The sequence below is a fragment of the Ambystoma mexicanum genome, chromosome 8 (genome assembly GCF_040938575.1).
Source record: "Ambystoma mexicanum isolate Mex_15411 chromosome 8, UKY_AmexF1_1, whole genome shotgun sequence".
Lineage (NCBI taxonomy): Eukaryota > Metazoa > Chordata > Amphibia > Caudata > Ambystomatidae > Ambystoma > Ambystoma mexicanum.
In genome coordinates, this window is record NC_090929.1 from 109,856,853 (window position 1) to 109,881,919 (window position 25,067).

General features: G+C 45.0%; 1 protein-coding gene across 19 annotated transcripts in view; it reads right to left on the reverse strand.

Annotated features, from left to right (window-relative positions):
* The window catches only part of GAPVD1 (GTPase activating protein and VPS9 domains 1), a 1,092,811-nt gene that overhangs the window by 802,519 nt on the left and 265,225 nt on the right, over nucleotides 1–25,067 (reverse strand). For all 19 annotated transcript variants that reach the window (XM_069609416.1, XM_069609426.1, XM_069609418.1 and 16 more), the window contains one exon: nucleotides 9,134–9,220. In XM_069609416.1, coding sequence (XP_069465517.1) covers nucleotides 9,134–9,220 — 87 coding nt within the window. The remainder of the gene's footprint in view (nucleotides 1–9,133; nucleotides 9,221–25,067) is intronic.

Here is a 25,067-nt window from a genome sequence, read left to right on the forward strand (position 1 = left end):
TTGAGTTGCCAGCTGAATAAATACACCCTCCTTCCTCTATCTGGCTGAAGTGGAGCCTTGGGGGGGGGGGGACCCCAGTCCACTGAATCACTAGATACGTTTACGGTGAATTGGAAGACGATTGACAACATTAATTCCTCAGGGGAAGAATTATCCCTAAGACCAACTACCACCAAATAAAAACTTTGCAATGGATTGGTGTACTACAATAGATCATTTAGCCTGTTATAAATCATATAGGGGATACACTAAGTTCCCCAGGAAAATGGAGGTTCTGCCAAAATGTGTTTACTTATTCCCATGCAATAAAGTCTGCAGCCGAAATGTGCGCTTTCGATTGGCAACAGAGCGCATAGGATGCTAGAAGCCGGATGCGGTGTGACCTCTATATTGTAGATTATGTGGCTGTTCGTCCACCCCGGAAACTTTACACATCTAATCTTAAATATCCCTAAAGCAGTGTTACTCAAACTGTGGTGCTAGCCCCCCTAGAGGGGCCCGAAGGATGCCCAAAGGGGGCAGAAGGCTCTTCCAAAAGAGTACAGATACTGCTTTTAATAGAAAATATAAGCAGATAAGCATTTTTGAGGTCCCAGCAACAATATTACTACTGCGGGCGGTAGGGCAATAACATTTGTACTCAAGGGGTGGGGGCTCTATATAAAAAGAATTGAATACCACTGCTCTAAAGTGACTCCAACATTTTAAATCTGTAGTACCTAAAGAGACCAGTCGTTTTCTGCGGGGGTCGTTTTGGACACAGCTTATGTGGGGAGAAAACATACATTAATTTGTGGCGCTTTATGGATTTCTGGTGGAAACATTTAGGAATCTTCATGATTGTCCACACGTACACCCCCCGCACCCTCCCTGATGATCGAGCTAACTAATTTCACGCAGACTTCTTAGTAGTGTCGCTGATATGATCATAGAGAGCATATGCCAGCTTGACCATTACTCCATGTCTTTTTTATACTATGGATCGATAGGCCCGGAATAGAATGAACCAGCAAGGCCTGACAGGGCCTACCACTATAGTTAACACGTTTTGTAAGAGAATTGGGGTAGACGTGCTTGATGGGTTGAAATTCAGAACTGTTTATTTTATCTGTAACTCTGAAACTTTCAGAAATTGTATACAATTTGGAAATTACATTATTTTTGTAACAAAAAAAAAAAAAGAAAAACAGTGAAAGGTTTAATTCCATAAACCGAAAAAAACAAAAAACGTTGGGTATATTTGTACTGTTTTGTTTGCTAATGTATTACAAAATAAAAAAGTACATATCAAAGACACACCCCCACCTGTATTATATTGCATGTCCTCTAGCCAGTGGTAGGTACAATACACATGAAGAGAAAGGAATTCCACATTAAACAGTTAAAATGGGCATGTCACAATGCCAACACTAACAAAAGTTAAGTATTTATAGACCTTAGGACATAGTGCTTACAACATATAAACGCATGAATCAAAGTAAATGAAGGGCTTAAAGGTGGGAAACTACTAAAGAACAAGCCACCAAAAGACAAGCGACATCTAGTGTAATCAGGCATTCACCATTATTTCAAAATACATTCAAAATCACTGGTGCAGGCTACAATTCCAGCCTTTCGTCTAAAACTCACTGGGCCCAAACTGAATGCAAAAAACAAAATGTGCTGGGGCAGGTGGTTAGCCTCACCGTTGACTTGCGGAGAGTTTCACGTGAGAAAGTGTTGCCAAAGAAATACACAGGACACAGACAACAGGCAATCTTCTGTGTGTATGGGGAAAAGGCAACTCTATTTCTACCCCAGAGGTGCGGCAGCAAACATCCCCAGAGGGGACCAGTGAAGACCAAAATGAAGAGTTCGAGGTGTTGGTTCGAGAACCAGGTGCCCCAGAACATACAGCACAGCAAGAACCCCCAATGCAATCCAAAGGTAAAATGCAGTTGAGACCTGCAAGCAAATAATCTCGCCCATGACGCATGGAGACCCCGGTAGAGTAAGGATTGTGAAAATCCCACCCAGAGGCATGTAATCACTGCGTTGAGTCCAGAAACCTGGTTCCAGAAAGGCAAAACAAAGCTATTTTTACAGGTGCAGTCTACATGAGTCTCCAAGGATTTGAATCCTGGGCCAACGATGATTCTAACGTAAGGACGAACAAACGTACTACCTTGTAGAGAGCCCCTGAAGGTGGAGGGGAGAGGTGGGGGGGGGGCTAGATTTTCAAAATCAAAAACCGGGACAGACCAACACAGAAATAGCACTACAATATGGCAGTGGAAGCGAACACAAAAGAAGCACAAGTCTTTTATACAAAAAAGGGAAATATTTTGTCTGTGTGAGAGGTGGAGCTGGAGTTTGTTGAGCGTTTGCAACAAAGTGTTTCAAAACCTGCCATTTCAGCTCATGGAAACAACACATAATTATGACCTACAGAATTCCATGATATTCCAATATTGTGACCACGCACAGCTGCACAAACACCTTATTCCTGAACTGTTGAGTGAATGTTGAACCACTTTCCGCTGGTCCAGCATAACTGGGTCAATGCACCTGCACCTCAAACGGGACCAAGAAAGGCACACTGCCTGGTACTAACATACTGGAGGCCCGTAGACAGATCCAGTAATGCACTGTGTCACAGACTTGCAGGAGCGCTGTGTGACGACTGAGAGGGTCTCCTACCTTTAATCACCAAAACAGATTTCCCTCAAATACCCAAACCAAGGCATTTCTTAAAGGTTTCCACAACCTCACCCGGTCCAAGGCCTCACATGGTATATAAACCCATGTATCTTTGCAATACAACTCATGTAAAATATAAAGAGTACTCCGAGCGAGTAAGAACAGCAAAGAACGTGTAATGTTAAATGCATCACTGAGACGAGGAAGCCCTGCATGGATGCGATAAACTCAAACAACGTTCTAGTTATCTAATCTCTGAAGATTTTTTTTTTTTTTAAAGGGAAAAAAGGACAAAGTTAAAGGGAGTTGGGCAGTCTTGGTAGTGGTTGCAGTGCGCAGTGGAGAAGCAGTAGAAACAGACTAACCTCAAGAGAAATTGCCAAAGAATCAAGAGGGATTCGCTCGGTGGTGCCACCGCCACCGACTTCCTAAATGTAATGTAGCCATGGGGGAGTCAGACTACAGCCAATGGAAGAACGCAGAAAGCATTCGAGAACAGCTCCATAAAGGGAAAATGGCGCCGACAGAGGCGCAGGACAACCCATCAGAGCAAGTCGTCACTACGTGGAGCAGCCGCCGCGTTAATGAGGAGCAGCAGACATAAGCTGCAGAGACCCTTTTATTCCCCAGAGCGAGGCAGCCGCCAGACCAGAGACTGGTACAAGGAGAGTATTTCTCCGACACAGGTCGGAAAGACCATCAATGGACAAAAGGGAAGCGATGAAAAGAACCAGTTGAACTATAAGAAAGGTACCTGTGGGGGAGGAAAACGAGTAACTAGGACCGAACAGGGCAGTGGGCCTATAGAGGTGAAGCGAATATATAATACAAAAAAGCTGCATCCATATAACCAACTGAACATTGTAATTAAGTAAAGTGACTGGCAAGGTGGGCAAGAAATTAAACCCACTCTTGCTGGTAAGAAAACTAAATCAATAAATAAGTAATCTGGACACGTGGGTCTATAAAATGGGACATGCATATCCTAGTCTCCTTTGCCCCAGTATTATGGGAAATAACTGAATACACTTGGCAGGCTAATGAACCGTTCATTTGGCTGATATATTAAGAACACAGACCTTGGCAGGAAAATAAACCAAGGCTGTTGTAGAGAAGGAGGTGCCTGTCTTCTCCCTAGTGCCAGCCCCTTTGCCACCATCATATTGGAATGACAGACGAAGAGCCATGGGGAACCCATGCTCGAATCCTTGCAATGATCCGGTACCATGTTGAGTATATGAGAGACGATATGCACTCAGACAACCCTTCAAAGTGTACCTGCCAGCTGACACAGTGGAGGAAAGTAACCAAGAAGGATGCACCTTGCCGAGCTGTCAAAATGCAAACATGAATAGAATGGATGTGCATTAAAACAAAGTCAACAGCGAAAGAATGTCATAATGAAGATAAGAAACTATGCTAAAACTATATTAAACTACTTAAGAAGGACGATGTAACTGAAGCTTTAAGAGAAACATGCACGATATGATACAGTAATTATAAACACGAAGAATGAGGTGAGTCACTGGTCAATAACTGTCAATACGCTGAAACACAAGGTAGAGCGAATACATAAAAGCTTGCTTATGAGAGGTATATATTTAAAGTTTAGAACGACCATCAGAAGAAGATGGACAACGGCTAAAGTCAATCAACCCAGCTACCTCAAAATACAAGCCCATGATGAAAAGAAGTTGTTTGCCCTTGCAAAACAGAGGAGTACATTGGCTTGGAACCAAGGATGCTACTTCGAGAGATGAAGGAAAAGCACGAAGGGAGTCAAACGAGCAGATCATGTGCGAGGACATATTTCTCATGATTAGGAGGAACAAAAACATTTAGAGATGTTAAGTATTGAACAATTAAAAGGGCATGACGTTTATATGGGATAGAGTGAGCAAGTCTCTAAAGGCCAAGCGGAGCAACTGCACCAAGTATAATTGAATCAAATGATGTTAAATGCACTGCCGACCAGGACAAATTCATGGTCTTGTGACATGTGATGGAGCTCGCAAACAAGGGCTATTCATTAAGTCTGACGCTAATATAATGGTGTGCTTACACTCCCTAGAATGTCCCATGATCGTGCAGACTGGCAAGGTCAGCTTTCAAATAGAAGACACTGGCATGAGGATTGATTACTGATGGGAGACGGTAGACTAATTGGGAAAACAAGGGGAGAGCCAACGTATCTGCAAGCACCTGGGTTTCGTTTCCATGTACGTGCTGCTAGCGAGCCGCATGTCCAAGGTTGGATTTGGGTTGCCAACCAATCAGAAAAGCCAGCCATGCACTGCATACAATGTATTATTTTTCTGCCATATTCCCTGCTATAACGAGTTCATTACAAAACGTGTGTAGAAGTAGTTCAGGGTGCATCACAGACAAGAGACCGCCAATGAGGGATTAACAAGTGTACTATCTACATGTAGACATGTTCCCCTAACCCAATCCTACCACTCGATAGGTTTTACAGTTTGCCCCGCACGATGAGGTCATAGAGGACGCATCTGAGTATAATCAAGAAGATATTGTGATCCTGCATAAATTGATTTGATGTGTGTTATTCGCCCTGCTTTACTTCTATGAGATTAAAGCAGTATTTCACATCTCCTTTGAGTCTGTCCCGTTATTTGGCTGATATTTTATCGGTAATTCCATCTAGCACACAGATGCTTTAAGGACCTAGAGCACAATGAGTCCGCCTAAAATGTAATTAAGGAGAAGTAACGCTGTTGGGAATATGAAAAAACCCATCAAAAGGGAAGAAAGCGATCCCTTTGAGATTGTGAAACCTTTTGGAACACTTTGGTTGTTGGATCTTGTTGGAACTTTATTCTGGGCAATTGCTGGAAATTGGACCAGAACAAACCTACTGAAGAAGGGACACAAAGAAAGGGGAACAAGCTTTTTTTTTTTTTTTTTGTTAACTATTATTTTGAAATTTAAAGCAAGGCTGCAGAAGGCCAGCCAAGAGACTTTTCCCTGTTCCTTTCATGGAGTTTGAAGTGTGAGGGTCAGATTAGGTTTTGGACAAAGGACGGAGAACTTTATTTTAGACATCCTGACAAAGACTTTCATTAGTTAGTTGTGTTGAGGCAGAGAATCCCCTCAGTGTCAGGGCTAGCGAGGCATTTCCCTCAAGGCCCCCTTTTCTTTTACTTTGAATAAAGTGAACCAAGCAAACCAAGATTCCGGTGTCTGTCTGACTTCGGATTCCTCACACCTACATTGAAGTATTTGGGTCACACCAACGTGTCGATTCGCCATATTCATGATCAGCACTCCACACTTTCAATAGCAGACAACCAAGCCCTACCACTACATATCACTATGTAGAACTTCCGTACACTTGCTGCTCCAGTCCTGATCACCTGCACAACCCAGAGATTTAGGGGCGTGACACTATGCCAAGTTAGTATGCAGCAAACACTTTCCAAAAGGGTCACAAGAGGGCAGTCTTCATCAACAATGCATCTTTCACCGCACCTGAAATCCTTACATGCGACCATTTGTAAAATGTTCTTTTTTACATTTATTTACTAATCGAAATCACAGGCAAAGCAATGCATTTTTGGCGCAAAAACGCATACAGCATTTACTATTGCTAACAGAGTGGAGGACATGGGTCCTTTACAATGGGGTGAGAGAGTGACTTGAAGACCAAATGTTTCAGGAGCAGGGGAGAACAAGACGAACTAGGCATTCAACACTGCACATCTTGACTTGGATGTTGTGATTGAAATATTCACCTGTTCAGTACAAAATTTCAACCACGTGTAAAATGAAGCTTAAGGTGCAGGGGAGAAAACAGTCCTAGCACATGGACTGTACAGCTGAGTATACATCTCTGGATTCTTTTATTTAATACTGCGATTTATCAAGCTAAAGGTGATTTGCACAGTACATATAATTGATGAACTATATTAGAGTTTAAGTTTTTACATTAGCCTTTTTCTTTGTTAAATGACAGCAATCTTCAGAGTACAGCACCCCTGAGGAAGAGGATGAAAATCTCGAAACGCATTGGGTTTCAGATTAAATCATAATCTGAAAAGACATGAAAGTGTTAGGAACTTTATTTATAAAGAGCACTTGATTTTATCTAACCTATACATTTTGGAATATCTTTTTGAACCCCTTGTGTTAAAAACACAGGAACATTTTGGCTGATTCTTGGCCCATGACAGTGTGCAGGGGACGGGAGTTCCCACATCTTTGTAAACTCACTCTTTTGTGCTACAAGACGAAAACAAACCAGGGACGAGGCCAGGCCAGAATGACACAGGAATGGGATGGTGGAGAAAGTGCTAAATGTCACTGCTTAGCAAACACTTGCAAATACCGAAACAGGATTTTTAATTTTAAAACAAGTGTCAGGACTGAAAGAACGGAAAAAGTGGACAGCTCGGGCAAAACCAGGACGTCCGGTCATCATACTCCAGCCAGAAGCATAAGCAGCGGTGAAAAAGAATCTGCAGGAGAACCTTGCAAAGCAGATTCCAGCAGCTCAACCGACGAAGGAGGGAAGCCCAGCCATAGAAACCGGTACCACGCAGTGCGGGTGTACCAGAATGTTTTTGAAGAGAAGATTAGGTGTGGTGTGGAGTCTCAACATCCTTGCATGCGACAATAGGGACCAGCATCAAGACGGCACAACCATGGAGGTATGTTGGGTAGGTATTTGGTGGTAAAACAGCCTTGAGATAGTCACAACACAGAATACCTAAGGGCCTGGACCAGCATTCAAGTCGAGCCAGCAGGTGAATGGAGACCACCTAGGAAGGACGACTAATCACCGAGGACCATATACTCTTCGACAGTGAAAAAAGGTTGCAATTTCAGCAGAAGTCCCACTGACCACCAAATATGTGTTGGTGAACCAAAAAAAAAAAAAAATGGAAAAAGCACAAAACAAAGTCGAGGGAACCCTAAAAACGCAACGCCCCACAAAAATCCCAAAAGTAAAAATGTCTTAACACCATTTCTTCAGCAATATCTGTCACTGCGCTGTATTCGCTGCTTAACAGTTAGGCACACATGTCTATAAAGCTCAACTGAAGGACTTTCCTGTTTTTACAGTGACCTGTTAGAGCATCTATTTTGCTTGGGCAAGAGCCTGCGTTTTGTGGAAAAAAAATCAAATTATGACTTGACTTTCAAATTGCTGAGCAGTATTCAGGAAGGGGTGAAATATTCGTTCCCTAGAGAGATTTCTAAATGGTGCCTAGAACTCCAGGTAAGCCAGCAGCTTTCGTTGTGGCTTTCCGGTTCCACCAACACCCCTCCCACAGCACACCATCCCTCTAAACACTGGAGCCAAGCCAGCAGCATTTGCTGTGGCCACACTCGCATTACACACTCCTCAAAATCCATGCCCACCAATCCACATGAGGGAATTAATGAGATAAGGGGCCCTAGCTAGCACACGCACATCAATAACTATCTCACTCCCACTGCTAAGCCCCAACGCTCACCCTGGGATGCTCCCACCACTAGCAACCCCCCTCCACATCCCTACTCCCCAAACTAGGTCCAACAAGCCCTCGATGACTGTTACATCACAAATATTTACACCACAACAGGCTGTATGTAACATGCAGTCTTTCATGCCTAGCGCCCCCCCCCCTGCACCTGCACGAACCATGGGTTAGCCTCGCGCCATTTTTTTGGTTTTAGATAAAGACTCCCAGCACTGTGAAACCAGGGCCGCCTGCCGACCATAGTGGTTTCTCAATATTTGGCACAGTCTCTCTTGGCTCACTATAGGAAGAAACATACAGCAGTGAGATACCACGGGACTCTTCTCAAGAATTCTCTAGTTAGCCCTCTACCCAAATTGAACAGTTAGTGTAGGCTCTAGCTTGTTTAGTCTTGTACTTAATAGCATGGTCAGGTTTAGGCCTCTCCTCCACTATACAGGACTCTCAAATCTAGTTGCGCTGATGTTGGTTCCTAAACCACCGTTGGTGTAGGCGCCTGTCCCCAATATACAGGACCCTTGATGCTATGGTACGTATATCTCACACCACTAGCGTGTACACATGCCGCAGGCACGGCCAAGCATCCATGCATGATAAAATACGGCTACAGCCAAGCTCATCCGGCCTAGCGCACACTTAGCCGTCCAGACTGAAACACGTGACATACCTCAACACCACTAGCATGCAGCAACCACCATCCGAAAGGAAGTTGATATAGCCGACCCACATACACTCTCTCAACAATAGCAATCTCTAACTCTCAACAGCACCCACCCATGTGCCCGTCCTCTCTCTCTGGCTGCTTAGTCGATACAATACAATAAAGTTTCTAGGCAAAGGGAAACCAGCCCATCTCAAGTCCATCATTGCATTGTTGGTCACTACTATTTAAATACACAGAGACAAATTGGGATAAAAATGCACACGCAATTACACATTTTCAATGTAATACACCATAATGGGAGTCTTACCTTGTCAAATTTTCCAAGACTGTTCTTTATTCGCGGATCTCTTTCTTCAGAACCAGTCATTGCCAATTGTTGCAAAAGACTTCCAACCTGAAACGAGAAAGGGGGGCTTAGATAAACACGTCGGCAGTATATGAATGATGCTACTGTGGATACAAACTTGGCACTCTGAATATTCAGCACACAGTGGCATCAGAATCGCAGCCAGGAAAAACAGAGCTTGCGCTTGAAGAAAATCTGCATGTGCTCTAGCGGAGGGAGAGACTAGCATCTGTGTTCAATACAGAACAGAACAAGAATGACGTGAGTGGAAATTCACTGCCCCAAGTTTCATTGCTGGCATCATGCGAATGTACTGTATACCAATAATCATGAAAAGTCCATCGTCTAGAAACGACAGTTTAACATGAACATGCTATGGGCTGATATTAGATCAGCCCTCTGGACATGAACTGCAGAGCTGAAGTGCTTCATAGACCTGGGATTCAAAAAATACCACTCTTAGAACGCCACATTGTATTGCAAGATCTGCTTCCATCACCCATCGAGTTACAGCAACTGATCTCTCCTCACCGCAATTGTACAATCGGACCGAAAAAAAGGTCCAAAAAATGCTACCACCAAAGGTTCGAACACCAAAAGTTGGAACCTTTGGTGTCCCCTGCAACACCCCGCTCACCATACTATACAGTATAGTGAGCGGGGGACACCCATGCAGCCCCTGTAAAAAAATAAAATGAAAAGACCCTGCTGCACCGGTTCCCTATCAAAGAAGTGAAAGGGAACTGCAGCCTGAAGAAAAGGTAAGTAGGGTGTTGAGGGTGGGGGGTGTGTTGTGGGGGTGGTTGTGGGTAATGGAGTGATTTGATTAGCAATGTTTGTTCGCATGGGAAATGTACGCACCTTTGGTGCGTACAATTCCCATGCAAACTTTTCCGTCACTGACTTTTCCGTGAAGGAAGGATCACGCAGATCTCTCCTCACCATCATCGGTTTTTAAAGGTTACAATACTGAGCTGAAAATCTAACTATTAAAAGGCAAATGCTCTCTCCATAATGTGCTCCCTACGGGAGCTCTCATTGACTAAACATTAAAAGATCATATTGTCAGGCCCTCCAAGCTCAGGGGGGGGTCCAAAACAGATAAAGGCTGGTGAAGGAGTAGTGGGATGCAGGTCCGACTGGTGGTTGCTGGAATTGTACACAGGCCCAATGGCAACATACTACACCATAAGGGTTTGTCTTATTTACATGGCCCTTTGGTGGGTATGGTTTATTTTCGCCCACTAGAGATAGTGGTAAAGAGGATTCTTTCTTTCTTTTTTTTTTCCCCCTTTTTTTTACTTTTTTTTACTTTTTCTACTTTGTTTCACTCTTACTTTTTTTCCCTGTGTTGGAAAATGATGTGGGTGCACTTGTTTGACTTTTTTTTTACTCTTTTCTGCCCCGATATGTATGGTCGTATCCATGGAATTTTCCTTCCCCTGTTTGCACTTACGGGAGGGATATGACATGGTTTACGGGCATTTTACGGCTCCAATGCGAACAGTGAGGTCACGACGGCACGCGACGTGATGACGTCATCGCACACATAACGTGATGACATCATCGCGCACGCACATACGGCCATGTTCAAAAGAGAGCGGCCACCCTGCTGTCGCTGTCGGCGAGCAGGGAAACTCATGATTCATGGAGGTGGTTAAACTTGAGGTAAGCTATAGAAATGAAACTCAACACTACCTAATGGTGTTCAAACGGCTTTTTTTGGCCTTAGTAAGACTATGGAGCGATGTAGCCCTAATACTAAAATGGAATCCATTTTTGATTTTTTTAGATCTACACTGGGACAAATATATGCCTTTTCAATGCAAGTCTTGCAGAAACTGTAAAAGATCAGTTACAGAGTACAGACTAAATAAGCAGCCTAATAGTAAGTAAAGGGGTTCTTATTACATCTTTCATGTGTAGGACATGCGATATAGAGTGGTTTTTGAATCACACACTGACTGGGGTTTTTGGTTTTTCTTGGTTTTTCTTATTTCTTTCTTTTAGTTGCCTTCTGATTTATCTTTGAGCCATTTTTCCCGTTTTAAGGGTACAGTGGAAACATTGAAGGAAACTTAATTCTTTACCTCTATCCAACGCAGGTAAGAGGACCTTGTTGGTGGTGATAAAAGAATTCCCTGTACTCAATATATAGTCTCCCCTTCTAAAACAGTATCCTTTGTGTGTACCCAATTTTCAGAATAGAAGACATTTGGAGAGATATTCCCAAAGAAAAGGAAATCTTTTTTTTCCCCCCTTGTTTACCATTTGGTGGTAATTCGCCGCCTGTGGAACGTCGTCACCACAGTTTGGAAGGTATGTAAGAGTGAAGCATACTTATCCCCCTAGGTGGATCGGGGATGTCACTATCGGAGTCTATTTATAAGATTTCAACGATAGTAGATATGTGCAAATAAAAATAAAAACCCTAATAGGTTGTCTTTAACCCACAGGGTTCGCAAATCACTGAACATACCTGACAAAGAAAAAAAGTGATAGGAAAGAAGACTATCATCGCTATAGAACACAAGTAACGAAATACCCCTGATGAATGTCCTACATTTATACGTGTGTTTAGGGACAGAACCTTGTGCAAGTTGGGTCTAGGAAACTATCGGAATATCAGTGGTTAAAAAAAAGAAAAACAACTCCAATGTGATGTTTCACATGGTGTTGATCTAGTGATCAAGAGATTTAACCCACAGCATGTGTATATTCTTGTGTTTTTGTGTAAAATCTGTTTTTCATGTTTTTACGGAGTTTTATGTAATGTGATCATTTTATGAGTACTATCATCTATGTGTTTAATAAAAAGATATTTTAAGGTTTATAAGAGAATTTTGGGGTAACAGATATACCTTTTGTCATAGGAATTCGTGGGTTTCAGACACATCAGCATACCTTCTTTTTTGAAGAATATATAGCTTAACCGTGTGGTAAGAAGCGTATGATCCCCCATTACACGGTCCAGGCCGTTTGAGAATAGTGCTAATTTTCCTCAACCAGTGTTTCTCCTAGGGAGATGGTTCCTTAGCACTAGGGGCAGGAGAGCCAACCAATCTGTTTGCTCGGATTGCAGGCTGAACCATCTCGGCCCGTGTTCCGAAGGGGGTCCGCATAGAGACCCCACCTTCCGTTTCCACAGCGGACATGTTAAGTCAGTGTCTTCTTTGAATGTACAGGATGCCACGAGGCTTCCCGTTAATCCTAAAACAATACTTTGCCATCAGCAGCCTGGATTTCAGGATTGGAAACACAGGGTGCTAATTGCAATAATAACGGGTTTGATGGGCTTCACAGGTCCAGTAACTGCACTGGGGCCCGGTGATTAATGCCCTTGATTTGCTCAGGCTATAACATGGGCCATTGGCCGTTCACCAGCCTGTGAAGCGCACCAAGCCAATTATTATTGCCATAACCCCATTCCAAAATGGAGGGGAAACATCCAAGAGTTGATTGGCCCATTGGTCTCATGTCAGGCAGTTTGGAATACTGGAGAATATTCTAAATAGCCTTTCATCAGAAAACTATGTGCCAGAAGGTGCCACATCAATTTGGAAAAGTGGTGCATGAAGCAGGTCATCTGGGGGGGGGGGGGGGGTCAAAAATACTGGAAGCCAGGTGGGAGAATTCAAAAACCTTGCTTCAGCTAAGATTTTGCTAATCTCTTTGCCTTAAAAATGGTTACAACAGTTTTAGAATAAAGGAAGTCGTTATTGTTGGTGTAAAGTGTTTGAACTTTGGCTGACAAATCGAGAGCCTTTCAGGAATATGTCGTTTTACAACGATTGTTCCAAGTGCGGGAAACGAGACTGTTTTAATTGTGCGCTGTACCCTCATAGCATGTGAGCGCAATAGAAGAGAGGACTTATGAGCATAGCCGCGCACCTGTACACAGGTACGCATTCCTAGGCCATTGGTGGGCATAGCTTCCACATGTTCACATCAGTGGCAAACCCAGAGTGGAATTAAAGGAAGAAATGGGGGCAATCGGTCTTGACCAGCAATCCGCTCAAGATTTACAAGGGCGGGTACTGCGAGTCTGAGCTACCACTGTAAAGTGTTATGGGGAAATCTAAAAAGGCCATGAAGAGGAGCGACAGGTATTTCCTGAACTCTTAATATAGAAGAGACCTCAAAAGGAAATACTCATCGAGTCAGATCTCAAGAAACAATTTCATTTAGAAATAGCTTAGTGTAAGGGAGAGAACAGTAATTACATTTTAGACAAGACGAAGAAGAAAAAAAGGAAAGGAACTCAGACAATCTACTAGTAGTAATGTCAGCTGCCTCGCATTTCCAGGCAGTCGGAAAGCGATATTTCAGTACTTGATAGGAATAAGAGAAGGCGTACAGAAGGCACTGGAAGACCCTCGAGGCAGATTTTGTGCGTGTTTTTTTTGCAGGGTTAAGCAAGAGTCAAGCCTACAGAGTTGAAGTGGGTTTGCCTGTCAGTTAGCAAGAGCAGATTGGAACTTCCACGAGGAGTCTAAACTGCCTTTCATAAAGTTCGTCTAGCAAGTGAGGCTTGTTTTTAAGGAGCTCCGCTTTCAGACAGATTTGCAGCAGGAGAGAAGTTCGAGAGCTCCAGGTTTCGTTAGGAGTTCGAGGGTTGGGTCCGCTGAATTGTAGAAGGAACAATGAGTAAGGACCATCTTCATTTTTGATGTTGGTGAACTAAACTTGCGAGTGTGTAAATGTGTTTCTCGCCAAGGATACTAGTGTTGGATGACTTTCCTGAAAGGCTATTTGCGCGAGGACTTCCGTGCTACGAGCACAGTTTTCAGAGTTGCTAGAGTATAGTGCCCAACACGATGGCCCGTTTAGGAACAAATAGGATTGCCCTGCCCAGGTCAGGGCTTGTGCCACTGACCCTCGTGGTCCTTTCTTGAATCTGGTGGCTATTGCAATCTGGGCACCCCAGTCCCCGTGTGCAGCACTGCGGTTTTCAGCTTCTGTATTTTTTCCTTCCATTCCCCTGCCAGCCCCCCCCCCCCACCTGCCCTCCCTCCGCCCGTGATTGTTGTGTTCTCTGCTCTTAACGGACCTTCCGGGGCAGCCATCTGCATGGAAGCCACTTCGGCTAAGGGCGGCTTCAGCAGGGGAGGCCAGTGGCCAGCCGTCAACCAGCAGCGACTAAGGAAGGTAGAAGTGGCCCTGGTTAGGGATAGAACCTCATTCTACCCTGCAATCCTGTCGATATAGCAGACTCTCAAACTTGTGCATTTTTCTCCTGTTTTAAAATGGCATTGTGAAAATATTTAAAATTTCACTGTGATAGTATTTAAAATTGCATTGTGAAACCTAGGCTTTTCCCCCTACTATTCAGGACTCTCAAACTTAGGTGTGTTTTTCTCCCGTTTTAAAATTGCATTGTGAAAATAGTGCCGCTCTGTGGCTTTGCCTCCTAGCAAAGCACTCATCTAGCAAACCTTTCTGCACTAAGCGCCTGTCTTGTCGAATTGTCAACTTGTCATGTCCGTCTCCTATCCCCACCTGCTCTATGGTGCTCTCTGTCTCTCCTATCTTTTCTAACTGCTTCACCGTCGACTATCCTGCTCCCCTCACTAAATCTGGTAGGAAGAAGTTTAAAAAGGACATCCTGGTCTCCAACCCAGGCCTCCCCATCACTGACACCTATACCAGTACCGCCTCCAGGCAAACTTTCACCGACATCCTCTTTATTGTTCCCTATCCAGACCTATGGACTCTACATATGGTCTCTGTGCTCTATCCCTTCTCTTCCTCGCCCATTAATGGTGGCACCCGGTGAGAGGCCCTCCTGGCCTCCTTCCACTCCTCTAAGGTCATCATTAAAGTTTACTTGAATGGTACCGTCCTTGTCCAAGACCCTCAAGTCAACCTTCTGTTTGAAAGTCTGCCTGCTCCTCATCAATTTCCTTTCTTCTCCTGCTGTCCCCTCTCTCCCCTCCACAGCATTCTCTCCTCTGCCTGTTGTCTCCTCCTTGGCTACCTTGCCCTCGCTTCCTTCCTCTTCTGACCCCCTTGGGCTGCTTTTACAGCTCCGCAGGGCGTACACCTCTGATATGTACCCCTCCCTGGAAGTCTTTCAAGGTTGGCAACCTTCTACATATTGCCGCTCTAAACTCTCGCTCTGCTGTCAAAAACTCCTGACATCTGCCACCTCTGGAGGAACTTTACCTCAATGTCCTCGGTCTCACTGAGAGACATGGTTCACGGCCAGCTCCGTCACAAGCTTTGACACACTCCTCCCTGATGGCTACAAGATCCACTCCGCACCCAGATCCAACCAGTCTGGAGGGGGAGTAGCCCCGATCTTCCCTGAGTGGATTCCTGCCTCGGTCATTCCTATGCAGTCCAACTCTTTCGAAAGCCTCGTCTGCAGGCTCTCACTCTCCTGGCCATTCCCTTACTGTGGCAACCATCTATCGGCCACCTGGTCAGATCTCCTTCCTCCTGAGTGGGCAGACCTCTCACCTTCTCATCTCAACCACTAAACTCCTCCTTCTTTGGTGACTTCAACATCCACCTGGATGCTTTGTCCTTCCACTGGACTCTTTCGCGACCTCTGTGACTATTCTCCCCTCTGGCCCAACTCACTCTGCAGGGCCCACTCTGGATGTTCCGATCTCTTCAGACCTTCCCCTTTCGACCCATCTCACCACTCCTCTCTCTCCTGGAGTGATCACTTTCTCCTTTCCTCCCATCTCTCCCTCTCTACCCCACAGGCCAAGTCAACTCCAGCACTGCTGCCTACTTTCTCAGTGATCCGACCCATGAAGCATTAGTCAGTTGAGGCTTTCACCGCCACTTTCTCATTCCCCCTCCGCCTTTAGCTGACTCACAATCTGGCACAGCCCTTTCCCTGCTCCACACTGCTATCTGATACTTTCGCTGTTCTTGCCCCTTTCATGAGGATTCGTTTGAAACCCAAAGCCAAGTGCAGCTCTTTGCACGACTCAGAGCTGGTCACCCTTAAACGCAAGTGCGGGGTGGCTGAGAGGAAATGGCATGCTTCCAGTACATCCTCTGACAAACTGGCCTGCCACCTGCTCCAAATGCAATACCGGCTCTCTGTCCACACCAAGAAGAGAGCCCACATCCAAGCCTGCGTCTCCGTGGCATCTAACAACTCGGCGTAAATCTTTCAAATCTGCAAGGAGCTGGCTAATCCTGCTGCAGTCTACCTCTCCTGTCCCCTGCACTGCTCTGGCTTCTCATTTCATCTCTCAAACTCACGACATCCTGTCCCCCCCTCTTCCTTCCTCTCTCTAGTCCCTGCTCTTCGGGCACCCCTCCTCCCCCCTTCTCTCCCTTTCCCCTGTTCCCCTCAGATGAGGTTCCTAGACCAGTCTGATCTATGAAAGTCTTCTAAAAACAAGTTCGCCCCTGTTCCTCCAAAACCATCAAGGACCACATTGACACCCTGGCTCCTGCTCTGGCTGATTTCTGCAACCACTCCCCTTCGCCACTGGAGTCTTGCCCCCTGCCCCCTGAAGCACTTCCATGTGCACCCAATTCTTGAGAAACCTGCTGCAGACACTTCCTTCCCGGCTAACTATCGTCAAATCTCCATCACTCTTTTCCTGGGCAAACTACTGGAAAAACTGGCCATCTCCCAGCTTAATCTTCACACTGAATCTATTGGTTGTCTCCATGACCATCAGTCTGGCTTCAGAGCTGCCAGAAGCACAGAAACTGCTCTCCTCAACATGTGTTAAGACCTGCTCTCCAACCTAGAATCCAACACCCCCCGTGTCCTCATCTTACTTGATCTCTTCTGCCTTTGACACGGTCAACCATGTCACCCTGCTCAACAGTCTCCTTGATAACCTGGGTATCACCGATCAGGCCCGGGCTTGGCTGACCTCCCTCTCTGATCGATACTCCCAGGTCCAACTTGGGTCCTTCCTCTCCTCTCTCTCTACTTATGGTGTTCCCCAGGGGTCTAACCTCTCTACCCGGCTGTTCAACCAATACATGCCACTTCTTGCCCACCGCATTTCCACTCTCTGCCCAAAGTTTCAGTGCTATGCGGATGACACTAAACTAATTTTCAGGCTCCCCTCCGCCACCTCTTCTCTCATCTCTGACTGTCCGCCATCCAGGAGTGGTGTGCCACCAATGATCTCTGCCTTAATGCCAGTAAGACAGATTCTCCTCATCCGCACACCTGCTCCCTCCTTTCCTGTCACTCTCTGGATGGCCTCTCTTGGCCCCCTTCCTGCTGCCACCTGTGAGGTTAAAAACCTCAGGGTCATCTTCAACTCCACACTTTCCTTCCCTCCTCACATCTCTGAAATCTCTAAGAAGTCACTACCAGCTGCACCTCCTCAGAGGTATTCTTCCTTTCCTCTCCTTCCCCCAGAAGCTCACAGTCTCCAGAGCTCTGGTTCTCTCTAGGCCGGACTTCTGCAACAGCCTTTCTAAATCAGCCTGCTTCTACTTTCCGCCCTCCGCAACTCATCCAAAACAGGACTGCGAGACTTGTCCTTGGCCTCAAGCCCAGGGATTGTGTCCTTCAAGGACTGAAATCTCTGCAATGGCTCCCAGTGGCGGCGAGGATCAAGTTCAAAACGCTCTGCATTGTCCACAAGGTCTTCTGGAGCCTTGGACCTCAATACCTTCAACTCTCTCTTCCTAAATATCTTCCATCTCGAGCTCTTCGCTCATCCTTCTCCAACTCCCTCAGGGTCAGTCGCTTCTCCAAGCAGCGAGTTTGTGGTAGATCTTTCTTCTGCTGGGGCCTCCCTGCCTCTCTGAAGCTTAAGGAGAAGCATCTCCAGTTCCCGAAGCACCTCAAGACCTTCCTCTCTGCTTCTGCTTTCTCTCCTCCTCTCCCCTGCTGATCTCCTGGCTGAATCTGAAACTGCACTGGTTACCTGGCTACCCTCTGATCTTGGGCCCAGGTCTCCTCCCCACCAGTTGCACACCTGCACTGCCCCCAGGCAATCCTTGCACTCGTGTAATGTTCCTGTATCCCTACAGCCCCTATTAGCACTTGACGCCCAATGTCCGCACTTACCCTTGCACTTGCCACCAGCTGGCCGGACTTTTATTATTGTCCATCTATTTTAGTTATCCATGTACTGCAATGCCCACTTCCCTTTCCCCTCGTCCTGCACAATATCAATGTCACCTGGCCTAATAGGATCGTTGTCTCCATCTTCCCTCCGTTGCCTCATCGCGCCTTGAAACACTTGTGTATAGGCACCTTATAAATGCCACATCATATCATTGATGCACTAATACAAGTGTTCACTCCTGAGACCCAGAAGAGGTCATCATTGGTGCCTACTATTGAAGTCTGAAAAAAGGAATAGCTCCATCATAATTGCAAACTTTCAAATAGGAGGAACAGTGATATCTACGTGGTAAATAAGATTAACAAGGCTGGCAATGATTGCAATATGGCTATGGCACAGAATGTTAAGTTTGAGCCGAAGGCAACAATGATCAACAGATACTTTGGAGTCCACCATAGCAGTTTTGATCTGTTGGACAGGAGTTTGTTACAAACACCACTGCTGCCCATGGTGAATTCCACAGCATCTGGCCGCAAGTTGGAAGACTGTCGACGACACAAGACTGCATATTAACGATTGAGATGTTTTAGCCTCCGACATGGCATTTGACACTAACATATCAAAGTCTAGTACTAACCTACATGAACATATTGATAATGAATAGAACTATAAAAAAAAGACTTAAATTGCGGCACCAGTAGTTCCTATTACACAGTTTACAGGCACTGTACATCTATTAACTTCATTTGTGAATCTATGCGAACGAATAGATAATGGAACTATCACATACGAAGTACTTGAATGATATGAGGCACATGACCAGTCACATAAAACGCATACACAGAAGAACAAAGGTTCTTGTGGGTTCTGCCGTTGCCAATACCCCGCTGCTCGTGGATAGACCGCGAATGGAGGCTCTTGGAAGAACACGGGCACATCAGTATTAACTGCAAGGAAGAACAAAGTATGGGATATTGTGGGGAATATAGAGCAATGCGATTGACTGGAACACGCAGTGAATGAATGAGTGAATTGGATGATTAACTGGAGTAAACCGCTTCTATTTTTTCCATGGCCATTAATATTTTTAGTAAAGACACATGAGAGGACGATAAAGAGGAAGTGTGGGAACCGCACCCAGAGAAGGGTTGGAGGGTGGCGCCTGAGTGCACTGTTTTGACCAGTGCGGAGAATAAATTAGGAGATAAAATTAGGAGCCCCATATAATTAGAGGGCTCGGGAACAAGTAGAAGTTGTTGTTTTAGCTTGTTATTTTCAGTATTTTTTTTATACATGTATGTAGGAATGCCCATGATGGGCGAACGTGATGTGAATGAAGAGTAAGCGAGTCGGAACGTAAGGGTGGCTCTTAAAGAGGGAAAGGGAAAATCGTAAGTATTTCATTTTATGTATCTTAAGTTTGAAAACGGTTTTATGTTCATGTGTTTATACATATATTCAGTAACAAAAAATGTTGTTAAAAAGGACATTATGGTTAAGTTGCACTAGCAAAAACCTATGAAATTCAATGCAAAAACGTTACAGGGACGTTATGCTTACATGTAAAAACGAAATTCGCCAGTTATGGTAAGCTAAGCAACAATAACTCGCGCCACCAGTGTGCACTGCAAGGACTAACACCAATGACATCAAAGATGCCATCACAAATCTCATTGATGATATCACTGATGACATCACATGTGCATTTAGTTTTCATGGAAAACTATCAAAGATCATTGGAAGAACTATAATGGATAAGTAGTTCATTGAGCAATGCATTGCTATGCACACCATTGTATTACAGACTTCTTTGCAGTACATGAGGAAACGTAGCCATTGTCTGCACCATGCCCCATAGAAGTGTAATCTTGAAAATCTTCCCATGTTACATAGTGAAATCATGAATGATTTTGTTTTAGAGTTTCGGTACCGACATGTAAGAAGTAGCTACCATTGCCTCAATAACTACATAATTTCACTACTGCACAGAAAACAAAGACACCACAATGCATACAAATATGAGCATATACAGGGAAATTAAAGTAAGCAAAAAAGGAGCAGTATTACCAGAAACAGTTCATAACATAACTGATTACCTTCATGCACAGAAATGATTGCTATGTTTTACACTTTATTATTCCCCTATATGTATATGCATCTGTTATGATGTGGCTTAAGGGATACTTGTGATGTCAGGTGGAGTGTTGGGTCATGAGTGTTCTGACAAGCCAATATGATGCGCGTTTACTTTTGGAAAGTTTCCATTGAGTTCAGTTGAGTTCAGTTGATGGGCTCCTGAGGGAGATCAGGCTGCGTATGGGCAGCTGGGGGACTTTCCTGTTTATGAGCTTAATAATAAATACTTATCTGCCAACATCGTGTCACCCCCTTTATGCCTCTTAACAGTATCATATGATGTGAGTGGACCCTAAGGTGAGTGGTGCAAGAACATATGAGAAGGGTGCCGTACACAAAGATGGAACCTTTTGAATTGTTAGTTCCTGACTGTTAGTGAAGAAAAGCACATGGCCTACTTATGTCAGTGCACAAAAAAAGAGGGAGCCACACATGTGATATCATCAGTGATGTCATCAATGAGATTTGTGATGGCATCTTTGATGTCATGTGTGTTAGTCCTTGCAGTGCACACTGGTGGCGCAAGTTATGGTTGATTAGCTTTCCATAACTGGCGAATTTCGTTTTTTTTTGGTTTTACCTGTAACCATAACGTCCCTTTAACAACGTTTTTTTGTTAGTGGATTTCATAGGTTTTTAGTAAGGCACTGTAACCAGAACATTGCTTTAGCATAGTGTTTTCAGTAACTGCGATAGTGTTTTAGTAGCGCAACTTAACCATAACTTCCCTTTAATAACATGTTTTCAGAGAGTACGGACTGGAAAGTACCAAGACCAGAACGTCACTAAGCACACTGAAGTTTGTCTACTAAATGTATAGGTGCTGCAGTAAACAATAGTAGAGAAGCATAATGTTTAATTTATTACGGAGCAATGGCAAGCAGCTTAGAGTGACTGGAAGAAAATTCCCCTCATGACGCAATGACTTACACTAACCCCATTGGTACGCACAGTACTGTGAAGCGTACATTATGTAATATATATATATTGCTATACGTACAAACACATTTTCTTTTCTGTGAGAGAACATATTGGAAAGAAAAGCAAGGCAGCACAAGCGGGAACCCTTCCACAACAGCATACGGTCATAGCAAAGGAAAGAAACTATGCATAGCAAAAAGGACAGGCTGGAAGCCAAAGTGGAAAAATTGGTAATCAATTGTGCCGCCTTAAAGGTTCCGTACAAGGGTGTATTATTGACAAAATGAAACCGCACTAGCAGACCTGTACCCCTTCCCCATGTCAAGGGGCGTCATCCCCTCAACATGTGTGATGGAGACGTTAAGGTGATACCTCAATGTCTTCCTCCCCTCACAACCAACTTGAGCAAATCCCCTATTCCCCACAATAAGTATCCACTTATGCTACCTCTTCCCTTTCCTATTGGTGTGTATGAATGTGTACAAGTAAACGTTAATAAGTGAAAGGTTGTTTAGTGTATATGTGATGTTGTTTGTTTGTTGAAATACCCTTCTCACTCAGCGGCACACAGTCCTCATTGGAATGACCAATTAAGGAAAAGGTAGGTGTCCTACGGACACCGCAGTTGCCCGGTCTATCCACAATGACAATGGAGGCATCCGTACGACGCGTGTGAGAGGGGACATTTGGTCATTGTGCAAGTACACGCATGTGTATCTGTTTCTCTGTGTCCTGGTAACACTGCCACTGTGCAGCATACGCGAAAAAACATTAAGTCGCGGCGCCCAGCCATGGCCTACAGGTACCTATACAGATAAACATTCCTCTTGCTATACACTATAAACAGCCAGCGTCTCCCAAAATGCGCGGCACACGTATGGCATCCTATTATTCAGTACAGAAGTGGCAACGGTATGCACATGCGGACAACGTATTACATCCAAAACGCGTCCGGCGGACAGCAGTTCGATAGGAGAGCAGTAGCGACGTCGCCATGCGACCGCACCCACGCTGCACATGGGCCCTTATTTCGGCGACACGATGCAGACCCATGGAGAGCAGCATAGTACAGTGTTATGGATCATAGGGACTGTTATTGGAAATGACACGCTTACAAACACACCACAATGGGCCGTTTTACATGTATGTAGGTTTTTGAACAATGTAGGCCTGTTTTCCGGGTGCAAGTTCTCCACAGTAGCCATATAAAAGGCCAAACACCAGAGCTGCTCCGCAGTCGGTTTGCAGCTTTTCAGAAAACAGTAGCAGCAGGCCACATAGGTTTGGCGTGTAAGTGAGTTTGGACCAAATGGGCTGTGCTACATTGCATTTGCAAGTAATTGCAACCATTTCAGTCCGGCTCAGTGCGCACAGTAATGTCGAAATTTAAGAACGGCCCTTCGTGTGACCCACATCCGCAGGTGTGATAGTCCCCACTGTCCCAATGTCATGGGTAGCAAACTGAAAACGGGAATATGTGCATGTGCGTCCCCCCTGTAGCCAGAAACCTGTGCAGTTCCCTTAGGAACCACTACAAAAGATTTAAGACTACAGGTGTTTCACACAGATTCACCTGGTAGCTGTGGCTGAGCAGTCAGACTTCCCTCAAGAAGAGTTAGGCAGTATGCAGAGTATACAAAATAGGTACAGGGATACAGTAACACAAGCAAACACTGACCAGAGCTTTGGTGTAAAAGTATATGACAATGCATTACTTACCGTAAAAGCATTTCTGATGGTTGTATCTGCTTAGATTCACATGCTGTGCATAGGTCCGACATCCAGTGGTCACTGCGGGGTTTTGCATTTTGTTTTTCGTAGTAGAAAAGGGGACGTCGACAAGGCGTGTCTGTAACACTATCCCTATAGTGACGTGCGTTGTACCCACAATCCCTCACGCATCGAGGACCCTCTGTTTGTATTTTTCTGCCCTGAGTGAGCCTTCTAGACGTGAGTGAGTACAGAAAAGAGAAATATAGAAAAGGATGTCTATGTTCCTTCCATCCGAGCGGGGAGGAAGGGTGGGCGCATGTGAATCTAAGCAGATACAACTATCAGAAATGCTTTTACGGTAAGTAATGCATGGTCTTCTGATGTTTGTTAATCTGCTTAGAATCACATGCTGTGCATAGACTAGCGAGCAGTACCCGGAGTTGGCGGTGGGTTATGAGAAGGAACAGTAGAGAAAAGATGTCTTAACACTGCCTGTCCCACCTGGGAGTCAGATCGAGAGTGTGCATCTAGACAGTAGTGTTTTGTAAAGGTGTGCACAGAACTCCAGGTAGCCGCTTTGCAGATGGACTCAAGGGGAACATTTGCAATGAACGCTATGTAAGCCCCAGTGCCTCGAGTGGAATGTGCTCTTGGCTTGAAGGGTAGTTCTCTCTTAGCAAGAGTAACAGAGAGTGATGCATTGAACAATCCATCTAGATATAGTGGACTTTGAAACTGCATCTCCTTCTCTTCCTGCTGCCACAGAGACAAAGAACTGATTAGTCTTTCTCAGTGATCTGGTTCTTTCCATGTAGAACATGACAGCTCTGCGTACATCTATTGTATGCAGACTTTTTTCTCCCAAGCTGGAAGGGTTTTGAAAGAACGTTGGTAGTTCTATTGACTGGTTTACATGAAATTTCGAGATGAATTTTGGTGCAAACCTTGGGTGTGTGCGTAGAACCACCTTATCCTTGTAACTGTTACGAAGGGGTCTAGTACAGAAAGAGCCTGTAGTTCACTTACTCTCCTAATGGAGGTGATAGCTATTAGGAAAGCAGTATTAAGAGTGAGGTCTTTAAGAGTTGCCTTGTGCATGGGTTCGAAAGTAGGGCCCGTGAGTCTAGAAAGTACCACATTTAAGTCCCATCCGGGAGCTGGGTTAGCTATCGAAGGGTGTATTCTCTTTACCCCCTCCGAAGGCCTTGATAACTGGTATCTTCCACCACGACACTTTAAGTTGGGAAGTGGTGTATGCCGAAAGTGCCGCTAGGTGGACTTTAATGGAATTGAACACTAGACCTGAATCCAGTAAATGGGTCAAGTACAGAACAATGTTAGTGGGAGAGCAGTCAACCGGGTTGATGCTCTTATCTCTACACCAGATGACAAATCTTTTCCACTTGCTAGAATAGCAGTGGCGAGTTTTAGGTTTTCTGGCTTCCCCGAGGATGTCCATACATCTCTGCGGGAGTTGTAAGTGTCCAAATTCTATGATCTCAGGAGCCAGGCTGCTAAGTTCATGGTCTGAGGGCATGGATGCAGTGTCCTGCCCTTGTCCTGTGACAGCATGTTGTACGGGCAGGGAAGTTTCACTGGGGGAGATGGGGACATCTCCATCAAGTGAGCGAACCATGGCTGCCGGGCCCACATTGGGGCCACTAGTATCATGGTAACCTGCTCCTGGTGCATCTTGTGCACCACTTTGTTGAGAAGGGGAGTCGGGGGAAAGACGTAAACAAATTTCCCTGACCATTGAATCGACAGACCGTTCCCCTTGGACTTGTTCTGGGGGTACCTGGAGGCGTAACTTTGGCATTGTGAGTTCTCCATAGTTGCGAACAGGTCTATTTCCGGGAATCCCCATTGCGTGAAGACGTCTAAGACAATGTCTTCGTGCAATTGCCATTCGTACTCTTCGGCAGGGGGAAGTCTCTGCTGAGTTTGTATGCTAGCAGATTGAGTTCCCCTGGTACATGTTGTGATAGTAGGAACATGTTGTGTTTGAGAGCCCACTTCCATATATTCTGGGACAGCTTGGACAGTCCTGGAGAGTGAGTGCCCCCTTGCTTGTTGAGGTAGTACATGGCTGTGGTGCTGTCTGTGAGGACCAT